Raw genomic sequence first — 14,876 nt, forward strand, 5'->3', positions numbered from 1 at the left:
TTTACAGCCAGAATAAAACATACATATAAATACAGGATAAAACAACAATTAAAAAACTTATTAAATAAGGCCGAATATTTAAAATAGAAATACAAAAAATAAAACCCCATTAAAACCAAATTCAAAATTTAAAAATTCTAGTCCAGTCCTGCGCAAATAAATAGATGTGTCTTAAGCTCGCGGCGGAAGGTTCGAAGGTCAGGAAGTTGGCGAAGTCCTGGGGGAAGTTCGTTCCAGAGGGTGGGAGCCCCCACAGAAAAGGCCCTTCCCCTGGGTGTCGCCAATCGGCACTGCCTGGCTGACGGCACCCTGAGGAGTCCCTCCCTGTGAGGGACTTTATATTATATTAAAGAATTCTTGGGTAAAACTTTGTGTTTTGAATCAACCCTTATTTATTAGTCTATGAGATTCTACTTATAGTGCATTAGTCCTTAAAATTGTTACTGGCTCCAAAAATGGTCCAAATGGTAAGTGGAGCCTCTTTAAAAAATCCCATATATCCTCTGTGTTTGTCTTCTGAGCCTAATCATGATTTATAAGTCTTACTCGTTGTAGGCTTAAATTTCCTGTAAGACTTTTCTATTCCATCCCATATTTTAAGAGCACTTGTAGGCTTACTGTTAAAATCAATTGTGAATTTGGCTGTTTTTGCAAAGATTGTGACGGCAACTTTTTCTATGAAGTGGCATTTTGAGATCAAGTGCTTTTTATCTTTGTTTTGTATTTCTTATTTTGATTATACTGTTCTGGTGGTTTATTTATTTTTTTATAAGCCACGAAGAACTGTTAAGGAAATGGGGCTTGTACAGATTTTCTAAATAAATAATAAATGCCGAAGAATAGAGGAATGCCTACTTACTTGATCACATACCTGGCAGGTTCACTTTCCATTAAGCAAATGAAACAAATACCATTATTCTTACTGTACTTCATTAAAGTGCCCTTTGGATTTTTTCTCCCCACAGGTATTTCTAGTGAGAAAAATCAAAGGTTCTGATACTGGGCAGCTCTATGCAATGAAGGTACTTAAGAAAGCAACTCTAAAAGGTAAGAAAAGAAACCAGAGTCAGTGTACAATAACTATTTTGATTAATAGACAACTTTCTTTGTTGCATTCCAGGTTGTATGTACTGAATATATATCTGTCCCATAACAAGGAATTACTCTGTGTATTGTGTTTGGCTCTTGTATTCTGAATCAACAAAGGTAGCTGGATAAAAAGGAAATTAGCCTAAAATCCAGCTCCTTGTATATATGGAGGAAAATGGAACTTGACCTTTCTTGATTTTAAGGAAGAGTGAGTTAATGATCAGGGCAACACAGGTGTGTATGATCCTAGAGGAGAGCTTTCATACAAATACGTTTTGTGAGCCGGTTGCACTGCTCACAGTCACTCATACATTTGGGGGGGCTTTTATGGGGCTGCCCTTGAAGATCATTGGATGCTTCTTCTGGTCCAGAATACATCAGCAGATGCAGTTTTGAGCACATCATGGTACACCCATGTAACACTGCTCCTACATGAATTGCACTCAGGGTGCTGGTTGACACTTAAAAACCCTCCGTGGCATGGAACCAGTTACTTGTGAACTGCCTTGTGGTTTCGATCAGTGACTGATAGTTTCAGGTCTGGCGGAGAGAACATATTCTAGGTGCTATTGATAAAGCAATGCCATCTGGTGAGTCCCTAGAAGTATGCCTTTTTTGTTACGCTGTCTACCGTATAGAACAGTCTCCCCACTAAAATACGGACAGCTCTTACTCTGTTGGCCTTTTGCAAGGCCACGAAATCTGGTCTTTCTCCCAAATATTGGGAGTTGGGACATTAGCATGGGAACTCCAACATAAATGTATGTGTCTAGTGCACGAGTGTCAAACTCGGATCACATCATGTGACATATCGTGATGTATTGTGATGATTTTTGCCTTTGTGGAGCTGGAGTGGGCGTAGCCTGTGCATGACACATCCGGCCTGTGGGCCACCAGTTTGACACCCCTAGTCTAGTTGTTCTGTATTTTTATTGAGCCTTATTGCAATTTTAGTCAGTTACCGTTTTAAAGAAATTCTATTTTTATTTTGTTTGCTGCTTAGACCTTCTTGACAAATAGGCAGCAATATGTATTAGGTTATTTAATAAATAAGTAAGTAAAAATAAAGGCAGTTGCAAATCAGACAAAAAACAAACTCCAAGTAAAAGTAATTCAGTAGTAGAATTTAGAAAGCTTTCTCTGTTATAAATACATTCAAGAAGAAGCTAAATAGCTTTCTGCCAGGAACGTTATGAACAGACAAATTCTGCCTTATTTTTGATGGGTTCTCATTCAGTTTGATGAAAAATAATGCACTTTAGAAATCTTTCTAAAGAAGATAATGGGTGAAATACAATGTCCTTGCACTCTCCTATTTAGTTTGTTGATTTATATGCCATTTCTGTTCTCTCAATCACACACAATCCTTTGCCTAATGGATACAATTGTGCCTAATTGTGTCAAAGGATCCTAATCCATAAAATGTGAGAAATAAGAGCTTGGAGTAAAGTCAATATTCCACCAGAGTACTCATAAATGGAACATCAGGCTTTACATTTCTAAGAATATTGGGGTTTTTTTCTGCTTCTACTGTGATTCCATTCAACCCAATATGGCGTGCTACCTTTTCTTATGCTAAACTATTCTATCCCATTTTAGATTTTTAGATATGGAAGTTGATTTTATAGGTGTGAATTTAATTATCTTTATAATTTTAATTTATGATTTAGGCATTGCTTGATATTTGTAACAGTTTTTGAATTAATTTTACAGATCACTGGAGATTACACATGTATTTAAAAAAAACAACCTCAGTGCAGTTCAGAAAAAAACCCATCTGCCAGTTTTCCCACTTCCATTATTGTTCCGTGATGCAGCGAAATATTTCAAGATAGTACTCCTATTGTCTTCCAATCTGGATTCTGCTTTTTGAAGCTGCGGCTCAGTTTGTAATGTTAGCTACGTTTTATTTTTACTAATCAAAGATCTGATTATTATTCTTTACTATCGATTATTATAAACCACCATACTTTGAAAGAAACTGCAGAAATGGCAAGCATCTAGTATATTGGAAGGATCTTGAGAGGCAGGACAAAGAGATGCTGCCTAGGAAATGGTCAGATAAGAGACAGCATAGCCCACAGCAGGACAGAGGCAAGAGGCTCAGAGGGATCCTCCCTTAATTTTCAGGCTGAAAAGGTGACAGTGGGAGAACTGTACTTTTAGACATGCAGGGTTCTGTTAATGTCGCTTTACAATGAAATAGAATTGGATTGTCGGTTGTATTTCCTGTTTGGTCTTCCTGATTTGGCTGACATCATCTATGTCAGGGCTGTCAAATTCGCGGCCTGTGGGCCGGATGCATCACGTGCTGGCCACGCCCACGCCCGGATTAGCGAAAGGGGGGAAAGTTGCGATACGTCATGTGACAATGCGAGTTTGACACCCCTGACCTGTGTCCTTTGATTTGTATCTTCACATACCGTATATACTCGAATATAAGCCGATCCGAGTATAAGCCGAGGTCCCCAATTTTACCCCAAAAAACTGGGGTAAACTGGGGACTCGAGTATAAGGTGGAAATGAGGCAGCTACCGTCGGGAAACCTCCTCCCTCAGCCGAGAAGGCTGGCGGCTCCCCGCCCGCCTCTCACTGCACCGGCAGGGCTTCCCGCTAATGCAAAAGCCCGCCAAGTTTGCGCCATCCGGTATAATGTGAAAAAGAAAGAAAAAACTGAGTATAAGGACTCATATAAATGTACTCTAGTAAAAAACAGGACATTTTTGTATAATTCCTGCATATATCAAAAATGTGTATTTATTGAGGCATCATAGAATCATAGAATTGGAAATAACCTCAGTGGCAGTGGTGAAATCCAAATTTTTTTACTACCGTTTCTGTGGGCGTGGCTCGGTGGGCATGGCGGGGCTTGGCAGTGGAAGGATACTGCAAAATCCCCACTCCTGGGGAAGGATATTGCAAAATCCCCACTCCTGGGGAAGGATATTGCAAAATCCCCACTCCTGGGGAAGGATATTGCAAAATCCCCACTCCTGGGGAAGGAAATTGCAAAATCCCCACTCCTGGGGGAAGGATGTTGCAAAATCTCCATTCCCTCCCTACTCCTGGGGGACAGATGTTGCAAAATCCCCATTCCCTCCCTACTCCTGGGGGAAGGATATTGCAAAATCCCCATTCCCTCCCCACTCCTGAGGGAAGGATGTTGCAAAATCCCCACTCCTGGGGAAGGATATTGCCAGAGAAACCCACATAGTATAGATTCGCTCTGATGGGAGAAAATGAAATAGAGAGGGGGGGGAAAGGAGTGATGTGTCTCCTGCAAATACTGTAACTGCATCTGAAAAACAAAGATAATATTGTTCTTACAGAAAATAAGCTGCTGTTCTGTTTCCTATTATATTCTGATTAATAGCTGGAGTTCAGGAAAAGGTCACTGAGTCAGTTCACGTGTTTTATCCTTTCTTACCACAAAGCATGTAAAGCAAGAAATATTTTACTATTTGCTAAGTGTGCGTGAATTCCTTTTTTTTTTAATAATCGGACTTATTTATAGTATTAATAAAATTGGTTTACGATGCAGGGGTGTGATGGTGTACTTTGCTGGCATATATAAAATGTAAGTAAATAGCAGACATTGCTATTAAATATAAGATTCAACAGCAGAAGCTTTCTCTGGGATTGACAATGATGGAGGGAGTTATGGTCCTAGGAGAATAAGATGATCACTATTATTGAACCGGCTCTATGATGCTTCACGTAGTGTTAGCTGTCACATTAGAAATGATTTGTTCAGAATGTGGATGAGATTCTTTTCATTGTTCCATAATTGTTACTTTTCCTGGACTGAGGAGAGTCCGGAAAAAACATGAAGTCTCCACCCCCTCTATTGAAAAACAACTGTCTGCGAACACAAGGACAGCAAGAAGAATACTTTGAAATCCTTTTAAATTTAGGGATGGAATCTAGGAGTCTAGACTAGGAATCTGGGAAAATTGCCAGAATTTAGATAATGAAATTGTAGACAAGAATAAAATTAGGAAGAGTCCTATCTGCTTTGGCCGAGATCATATTTGAATCATATTCACTAGTCTGGTGGCCTGGTCAGACATAAAACCATAAAGTCAGGTGAGACATGAATACTGTAAGATATTAAGGAAGACATTTTGCAAACAGATTTGTTCCAATGGACCCATCACGGGGCTCCACAATAGTCTTAATGTTAGTGTTCCTATCAGAACAGAGCTGGAAGGGACCTTGGAGGTCTTCTAGTCCAACCCCCTGCTCAAGCAGGACACCCTATACCATTTTAGATAGGTGGCTGTCCAGTCTTTTCTTAAAACCTTCCAGTGATGAAGCACCTACAACTTAAATACTGAGATGAAAGATGTTGTCTCTCCACTTTTTAGATTTAATCAGCTCCTAATTCAATTTCTTTCTTCCAGAGATTTGATTTTTGACAATGGCTTCTTACAGATTAGTTCCCACATAAAACTTTCAGTTTTAATTAGTCCCTTGAATTACACAGTGTGCATTAGAATTACACTTACAGAATATTTCTCTGAGTTTGTCCAGTAGTAATTTGCTCTAGCAATATAGATGTACTCTAGTAAAAAACAGGACATTTTTGTATAATTCCTGCATATATCAAAAAGGTATATTTATTGAGGCATCATAGAATCATAGAATTGGAAATAACCTCAGCGGCAGTGGTGAAATCCAAATTTTTTTACTACCGTTTCTGTGGGCGTGGCTTGGTGGGCATGGTGTGGCTTGATGGGCATGGTGTGGCTTGGCAGTGGAAGGATACTGCAAAATCCCCACTCCTGGGGGAAGGATATTGCAAAATCCCCATTCCCTCCCCTCTCCTGGGGGAAGGATATTGCAAAATCTCCATTCCCACCCCACTCTGGGGCCAGCCAGAGGTGGTATTTGCCAGTTCTCCAAACTGCTCAAAATTTCCGCTACCGGTTCTCCAGAACCTGTCAGAACCTGCAGGATTTCACCCCTGCTCAGAGGCCAATCCCCTACTTGGTATACTGTAGTTTCTGATTGAAAGCCATCCTCTGCACAACAAAGAGTAATTCCACTTTTTCTGGATACCAACATTTCAGCTAATGGAACATTGCTATCATATCTTCCCTAAGTTTTTTTCTGCAGGCTAAACATATCCAGATTCTTTAATCATTCCTCATGAGGTTTGGTTTCCAGATCTTGAACCATCTTGGTAGCTGACCTTACTCCAATTTATTGTTTCTTTTTATATATTGTGGTGCCTCAAACTGGACACAGTATTTCAAATGAAGCCTGACTAAGGCATTATAGGTAAAGGTAAAGGTTCCCCTCACATATGTTCTGTCCCCCCACAACCACAACCAAGAAGACATATGCAAGCTGACTATATCTGCCAGCAATTTATTGCTACGACAGATATCAGTTCTGGCAACAAACCTGCGATTGCTTGCCAAGTTCTCTTATCTCCTCAGAAGCCAGCGTAACTGCAGTTCATTGCTGGAGCAACCAAAAGTTCAGAAATAAACAGAAATCCAGAAGCCAAACTCTTAGCCTCGAAATATTGCAGCCAAAGTTTCCAAGAGTCCTTTTTTGTCTGTCACAAGAAGCTATAGAGCAGCTCCTCCTGCTTTTATACCCTGTGGGGTGTGGTTCCATGACTCAGCACTCTCTAGGCCTGCCCCACCCCTTCTTTTGTTGTTCCCGCCTCTCCTTTCTGCGATGCCTGGGATTTAACCAGGACTGATTGTCAGTAGCTGGGTCTTGAGGCGTTGCCTGGGAGGGGGAAGGTGCGGGAGAAAGAGGCCTCGTCATCTCCTCCACCTGCCTGCCTCTGGGACCTGGAGCGGAGCCAGAAAGGAAGGCTCTTCCTCTCACTCTTAGTCACTCTCTGCCAGGAGGCCAGGCTCGGGAGCCGAAGACATAACAACTCATATGTGCTAGTCATTCCCGACTCTAGAGGCGGTGCTCTTTGCTTCAAAGCCGAAGAGCCAGCACTGTCCGAAGATGTCTTTGTGGTCATGTGGCCGGCATGACTAAATGCTAAAGGCACACGGAACGCTGTTACTTTCCCACCAAAGGTGGTCCCTATTTTTCTACTTGCATTTTTTACATGCTTTCAAACTGCTAGGCTGGCAGAAGCTGGGACAAGTAAAGGGAGCTCACCCCGTTACCTGTTACATGGCACTAGGGACAATTATTATTATATTATTATTATTATAGTGAGACAATTATTCCCCTGAGTGAATACTGTGTTCCCGTTAACAAATACAATTCAAAATAAAATTTGCTTTTTAGCAGCTGCAGCATCTTCTTGTGTTCAGTTTGTAGTCTACTAGGACATTCAGATCTTTTCCATATATATAATTGCCAAGCCATGTCTTTCCCTTTCTATACATGTGCTTTCCATCTTTTCTGTGCTGACACATGACATTACACTCTCTATGTTTATTTCAGTTCCCTGTTAAGCCTGTGTAGATCATTTTGAGTCTTCTAGGTTGTTGGCTACTCCTCCAGTGTTGTATCATCTGTAACTTTGATAATAATTTTCTTAGTTCATTGGGACCATTTATCAATTCTGTCAGGATAAAGTCTCACTCAATTATAAATCACGCTAACAGTTATATCATATAGCACATTTTACCATTTAATTGATTATATCATAACATATATGATGAAATGCTTTGCTGTGTCTGTGGCATTCCCATGATTGGCAAGACTTATAATAAGATTCATGCTGGCTCTTGCTAATTGATCCACACTTATCCATGTCCTCACTAAATAGATATTTAAAAACGCGATCATCTTTCTGAATATAGAAGGCAAATGGATAGATTTGTAATTTTCCAGATCCTCCTCTTTTTTCTTTTCTTTCTTTCTTTCTTTCTTTCTTTCTTTCTTTCTTTCTTTCTTTCTTTCTTTCTTTCTTTCTTTCTTTCTTTCTTCCTTCCTTCCTTCCTTCCTTCCTTCCTTCCTTCCTTCCTTCTTTTTTTTTTTTGAAAATTTGCTATCCTCCAATCTTCTGAGAACTCACTAGTTCTCAAAAGTTAGCACTTCTACAGTAACCTTTATTCATTCCTCAAATAAGCTAGGATGTAATTCATCTGGCCCTGAAGAATTGAATTCACTTTAAATCAATTGTGGGGTTTTTAAAAAATCTTCTCAATATGTACCCTGATGGCTAGCTAATTCTTTGTTCTCTTCTGAGACAAATGGATGTAAAATACAAAGTTCAGAAGTTCTGTTGTCTGTCACAAGAAGCTATAGAGCAGCTCCTCCTGCTTTTATACCCTGTGGGGTGTGGTTCCGTGACTCAGCACTCTCTAGGCCTGCCCCACCCTTTCTTTTGTTGTTCCCGCCTCTCCTTTCTGCGATGCCTGGGATTTAACCAGGACTGATTGTCAGTAGCTGGGTCTTGAGGCGTTGCCTGGGAGGGGGAAGGTGCGGGAGAAAGAGGCCTTGTCATCTCCTCCACCTGGCCTGCCTCTGGGACCTGGAGCGGAGCCAGAGAGGAAGGCTCTTCCTCTCACTCTTAGTCACTCTCTGCCAGGAGGCCAGGCTCGGGAGCCGAAGACATAACAACTCATATGTGCTAGTCATTCCCGACTCTAGAGGCGGTGCTCTTTGCTTCAAAGCCGAAGAGCCAGCACTGTCCGAAGATGTCTTTGTGGTCATGTGGCCGGCATGACTAAATGCTAAAGGCACATGGAACGCTGTTACTTTCCCACCAAAGGTGGTCCCTATTTTTCTACTTGCATTTTTTACATGCTTTCAAACTGCTAGGCTGGCAGAAGCTGGGACAAGTAAAGGGAGCTCACCCCGTTACCTGTTACATGGCACTAGGGACAACTATTATTATATTATTATTATTATAGTGAGACAATTATTCCCTGAGTGAATACTGTGTTCCGTTAACAAATACAATCCAAAATAAAATTTGCTTTTTAGCAGCTGCAGCATCTTCTTGTGTTCAGTTTGTAGTCTACTAGGACATTCAGATCTTTTCCATATATATAATTGCCAAGCCATGTCTTTCCCTTTCTATACATGTGCTTTCCATCTTTTCTGTGCTGACACATGACAGTACACTCTCTATGTTTATTTCAGTTCCCTGTTAAGCCTGTGTAGATCATTTTGAGTCTTCTAGGTTGTTGGCTACTCCTCCAGTGTTGTATCATCTGTAACTTTGATAATAATTTTCTTAGTTCATTGGGACCATTTATCAATTCTGTCAGGATAAAGTCTCACTCAATTATAAATCACGCTAACAGTTATATCATATAGCACATTTTACCATTTAATTGATTATATCATAACATATATGATGAAATGCTCTGCTGTGTCTGTGGCATTCCCATGATCTACTAAGATAGTAAATATTAAAAAAAGAAGTAAAGTAAATTTGGCATGACTTATAATAAGATTCATGCTGGCTCTTGCTAATTGATCCACACTTATCCATGTCCTCACTAAATAGATATTTAAAAACGCGATCATCTTTCTGAATATAGAAGGCAAATGGATAGATTTGTAATTTTCCACTTCCTCCTCTTTTTTCTTTTCTTTCTTTCTTTCTTTCTTTCTTTCTTTCTTTCTTTCTTTCTTTCTTTCTTTCTTTCTTTCTTTCTTTCTTTCTTTCTTCCTTCCTTCCTTCCTTCCTTCCTTCCTTCCTTCCTTTCTTTTTTTTTTTTTTTGAAAATTTGCTATCCTCCAATCTTCTGAGAACTCACTAGTTCTCAAAAGTTAGCACTTCTACAGTAACCTTTATTCATTCCTCAAATAAGCTAGGATGTAATTCATCTGGCCCTGAAGAATTGAATTCACTTTAAATCAATTGTGAGGTTTTTAAAAAATCTTCTCAATATGTACCCTGATGGCTAGCTAATTCTTTGTTCTCTTCTGAGATGTAAAATGGATGTAAAATACAAAGTTCAGAAGTTCTGTTGTCTTGTCACTATCCATTACACATTCATTTCCTTTTCTTCACAATATAAACTCTTTGGTTTTTTCAGGGTATCCCCATCTCTCACAAGTGTCTGCTTATTTCGACTTTCAATATTTTTGACCAAATTCTGGTTTCTGGTGACTGCCTTGTGTGCCTTCTTTGATTATATGCCTTTCCTTTTATTTCTTATACATTTTACCCTTTTCTTTTCAGCCTTTTAGAGCGTTTTTTAGATGTCTCTCATTTTTTCCTTCCAGTAAAAATTGTGTGCTCTTCTCTATTTTTCCTCACTTTGATATCATGATGTCAAGATAGTCACTTTCTGCCAATGATATCATGCATCTTCATCTTTGTTTCTTCAATCACTTCATGTGTGTTGGTAAGAATTAGGTTCTCCGTTTTTTCTTCTGTTCCTGACACATAAAGTTTTCAGCAAGACAAAGCAGGAGTTTTTTAAAAACTTCTACACTTGGCAATAGAGTTGGATCTATTTCTCTACTTGGAGAAGTACTGCTGATACGGAATCTCTGGATTGGAGATATTGGAGACCTTCTCCAGCAATTTTATGAGCATCATGGTGGGGAGAAGCTCCTTAGGGCCCTCTAGGTGTCCTAGATGTTGAATAGCATTTCTCCAGCACTACCTATTGGGGGTTGCGGATATAGATCCCTCCCATAAGGTGTTGATGGTTTTTCTTAACAGGGACCTGATAAAGGTGGACTAAGCAGATGATACCTCCCATCTCTAGAATTGTTCTAGACTCTACCACCTTAATCTTGTTCCTTTGCAATGCTAAATTGTAGCATCAGGACACTAGAACATTAGAGAAGGAAGATTCATCTTCCATCTAATAAGGCACAGCATAAAGCCCATTTGAAGACCTATGCTGTGATGATAAGTACATCAGAAAAGCCATTTTTCTTTGTCCAGATACATCTCAAATTTGTGTTTGTTAGATTGCAACAAATGAGTTGTGAATGGGCTGAATCATACTCTTTGTTCATTTCTTCCTCCTTTCAGAATCATATAATTCTCAAAGTCTCACTATAGTGCTTTTAAACATATTTTGTAAAAAAAGTTCTTGTATTCAGGCCGGTGTGAATGCCAGTATTACTACAGAAGATATCTAATAAATCTGTTAAACATAAATCTGTTAAACAGGTTAACTGGATCAGTTTCAATTTTTGTCACCCAAGAAAATAAAGAGGTAGCTTGAGCAATATCTTTTGCCTCTTATTCTTTACATTGTTGCTCAGTTTAGCTTCCAGTTAATTCATAAGAGGTTATTAGAAATGTTTTTGTTAACACCATAAATACCTCTCTGAGGATTAAACAGGATGCTGCCTTCTTAAAAGAGGTAATTATTAGTCCACTTATAAAGAAGTCTCTGCTAGTGCCTTGGGACATAGGCATGAACGGCCAAACCTTTTACATGGTTGAGCAAGGCAATTTAGGAAAAGGTTGTTTTTTACCCATTTCAAATTCCCTTGTGGCTCTGGAACTGAGGCTGTTAGACTAATTAATTATCGTTGGGGATCATCAGATAGCGATTATAATTGTATTCCTGACATCTCAGCAGTTTTCAGTACTATCTATGGTACCTTTTTTTAATCACCTGGGAGGTCTAGGGAGGGTGTCAGCAACCTACGGCTCTGGAGCCACTCTTTGGGCCCTCTGCTGTGGCTCCTTGTCAGGTGATCTCACCACTGGCTGGCCCTGCCCCTTGTCCTCCCCTCCCAGTCACTCCTTGCCTGGCCTGAGAAGGTAAGAGCAACGGCGGTGGATGGAGAAGCAGCCAGGGCAGAGACTGATAGATACAGAGTGGGGGGGAGGGAGGGAGGGAGGGGGAGAGAGAGAGAGAGAGATGTCAAAAGGGTTTTGTGGTTCCTGGTGTTTTTTAACAACTGGTTCTCTGCCCTAATGACTGTTGGGTAGGCGTGGCTGGGTGGGTGTCATGTGAGTGATGGAAGTGAGTGACATGGAGTTGGCCACGCCCACCCAGGTTTTGCGGCTCCCAGTGTTTCCCAGTGGGAAACGGGTCCAAATGGTTCTTTGAGTGTTTAAGGTTGCAGACCCCTGGTCTAGGGAGTAGCAACACTGCATTACAATGCTTCTGTTCTTAACTCTTATATAGTATATATAACGTACTGCTAATTTTTTAAATGGTAAGAAATATTATTTTCTCACTGAAGAATGGAAATGCAGTAATGTAAACATAGCATCAATTATTGCTGCATTGTTCTGATTGCTGCAGAACATTCCTATTACTGGCACTGGGATTCTTTAACCAGAAGCAGGGTTTTTAAATTAAAATCAATCACAATTCCCAACATGCACTACCATGTCATTTTTGGACTTAAAGGGCAGTTATTACAACAGCTAAATTAAAGGTTTAAGTAAGTGCTCTGAATTATCTCCTCTACTAGCAGTAAACAGATCAGTAAATCTGTCCTGGTTGAGCTTTTATTGATGTTACAAGCTGAGTTGCAGTGGCTGAATTTTTCTTAGTATAAAATTCATAAAAGCCCTGAGAAGGGATCTTGTAGCAGAATTGAATCACTTTTGCTTTTCTTCCACTTCCTCCACTATATTGGAAAGATGTAATTTTCCATTTCTGGGAATATTTTCCTGAATACAATGATAGAAGGCAAAAGTGACATTTGGATTCTTTCCATCTAGCCTCCCAGAGTGTGTAGAATTGATTGGATTACAAATTGTGTAAATAAATCAGAATTAAATAAATAAGTCAGAATTAAATCGTGTAATTTACTATCAACGCAGCAAGTAAAGATGACCCTTGCTATCAATGTTTCCACAGTTTCACATACAGTATATTTGGTTTGGGCACTATCTTGCCCGAGCACCCATGCAAAAAATATTAAAATGAACTTTTGTGCAAAATATATGTTTAGAATCCTGTCCCCTTACTTTACTTATACAAAAAAAAAATATGGATTCCATTCAGTGCTACTGATTCATGCCATACCAAAAAACATTTTCACGTATTGCACTATTTCACTGTCATACAAATCTACAGAGGATGTTTCTACATCTACTTTGCTTGCACGGATTTATTTGTATTTCCAGACTTGTCCTGACCAGCATCATTCATTAAATGAATTAAAATGCAAACAGTAGGATAAATGCTTTGGTTACAAAAATATCTTAATAGTGGCATGAGTTTGTCTGTTAATGTTGTCATCTGTTTTTCTTCCATTCCCAGTGAAATGTTCTGGTTATTGATATTCATAAGGCAATAAAAAAACATTATACAGTAATGTAAATCAGTGTGAAGGGAAGTTGTAATTGATGAAAGCCAGAAAGAATTCCTATTATAAACAACTCATAGAGGAGATCCCTCAAGATCTTCTTTTTATGAAGATGAAGATGATAGAGATAATGATTGCATTATGCCTTTGTTAGAATATAGATGGTAAATAAAATGCAAAAGTTCAGATTTGGAGACTATGTCAAGTTTCAAGGATTTTTGCTTCCTTGATTATACTAATGGTAATCAATTTGCCTTTTGTCAACCTCCTCCTCCTTATTTCACAGTTAGAACATGATAGAATTCTTTATTAGCCAAGTATGACTGGACACACAAGGAATTTGTCTCTGGTGCATAAGCTCTCAGTGTACATACAAATAACACGTGATAAATCATAATCATCATAATAAAATACAATCATCATTGTAAATCATAAGATACAACATTCAGTGATAATCATAGGATACTAAATAATCGATCAGCATAAATCATGAGATACAAACGACAAAGTTATAGTCATAAGAAACTAAGGAAATAGGTATGATGTGCCCTGTAGTGTTTTTTCTTTCCCCTGACAGGTTCCCAACCTTCATGTTTATTATTATTTTCTTCCACACCATTCACTCACTTACTCCATCTCGAGCTGCACTTCTGCAAGCTTCATAGACTTTTTTTTCCTGCCAGGTTCTTACTGGGGCAGAGCATCCTGTATCTCTGCTGATGAAGAGTTCCATCTCTTTTTCACTCTCAACTAGCATAGCTACCCATTCATTTGCAGGATATTCTTAGTTACTGCAAACTGCATGCTCCATAACCAGGAATAACTCTCTGCAACAGCTGATTGTCCCAAGTTTTCAGCTTCAATCTTGGAATTATTGTGATGCTGTTATCATGGGCCCTGCATCTATTGCTATTCTCTCAAAATCTCTATTTGCAACCTCAATTGAAAATATTCCCAGGAGTAAGCTCAATTCTTGGAGACTACAGAGACATCTTTTCTAACTTTCTGCTTCAACCTAAATTCTTAGGACTTTCTATTTCTCTTTAAGTATTAACCAGGTTCTACTTTTATTTCAGATTGGGCTATGCACTGGCCCTTCTGTGATTAAAATTATGAACCCATCTTCCAAACAAAACAATACAGAATGGTACAACTTTTAGATTTCCATAGTATTTAACAATTTTAATCATTTGAAGGGGCATTCTTTTGCAACTGTCCTTGTCTGCCTCTTATATAGTGCTAGAGGTAAATCTTCATTTGAATTGAACTAGAGTCCTGATAACTTCATGAATGTGTCTGCCTAGGTTTCTTGGCAGCAATAAGGAGCAATAGAAAACTATTGACTTAATAGTTTTGCCCATAGCCCTTGAAGTTCTAGTGTGTTATCCCACTTAGCTTTTTCAAGAACAGCCCGTTAACATCTGCCTTAGTTACATGGTTGCTAGCAGCTGGAATTTGGTAAGTCTAGATCAGCATGATTTATAATATTCTTAGGATATAGAGTAGGGGTGTCAAAATGCGTCATGCACAGGCCATGCCCACCCAGCTTCGCAAATGGGGAAAACATCATGAAACATCCCGTGATGGCAACATGACATGGTGAG

The 14,876-nt window shown here is 39.2% G+C and overlaps 1 protein-coding gene across 1 annotated transcript in view; it reads left to right on the plus strand.

The window, feature by feature from the left end:
* Positions 1 to 14,876, plus strand: part of RPS6KA2 (ribosomal protein S6 kinase A2) — a 170,299-nt gene that overhangs the window by 62,531 nt on the left and 92,892 nt on the right. The window contains exon 3 of the mRNA XM_058167946.1: positions 966 to 1,047. Within this exon, the coding sequence (XP_058023929.1) occupies positions 966 to 1,047 (82 nt within the window). The remainder of the gene's footprint in view (positions 1 to 965; positions 1,048 to 14,876) is intronic.

This window comes from Ahaetulla prasina, chromosome 1 (assembly GCF_028640845.1).
Source record: "Ahaetulla prasina isolate Xishuangbanna chromosome 1, ASM2864084v1, whole genome shotgun sequence".
NCBI lineage: Eukaryota > Metazoa > Chordata > Lepidosauria > Squamata > Colubridae > Ahaetulla > Ahaetulla prasina.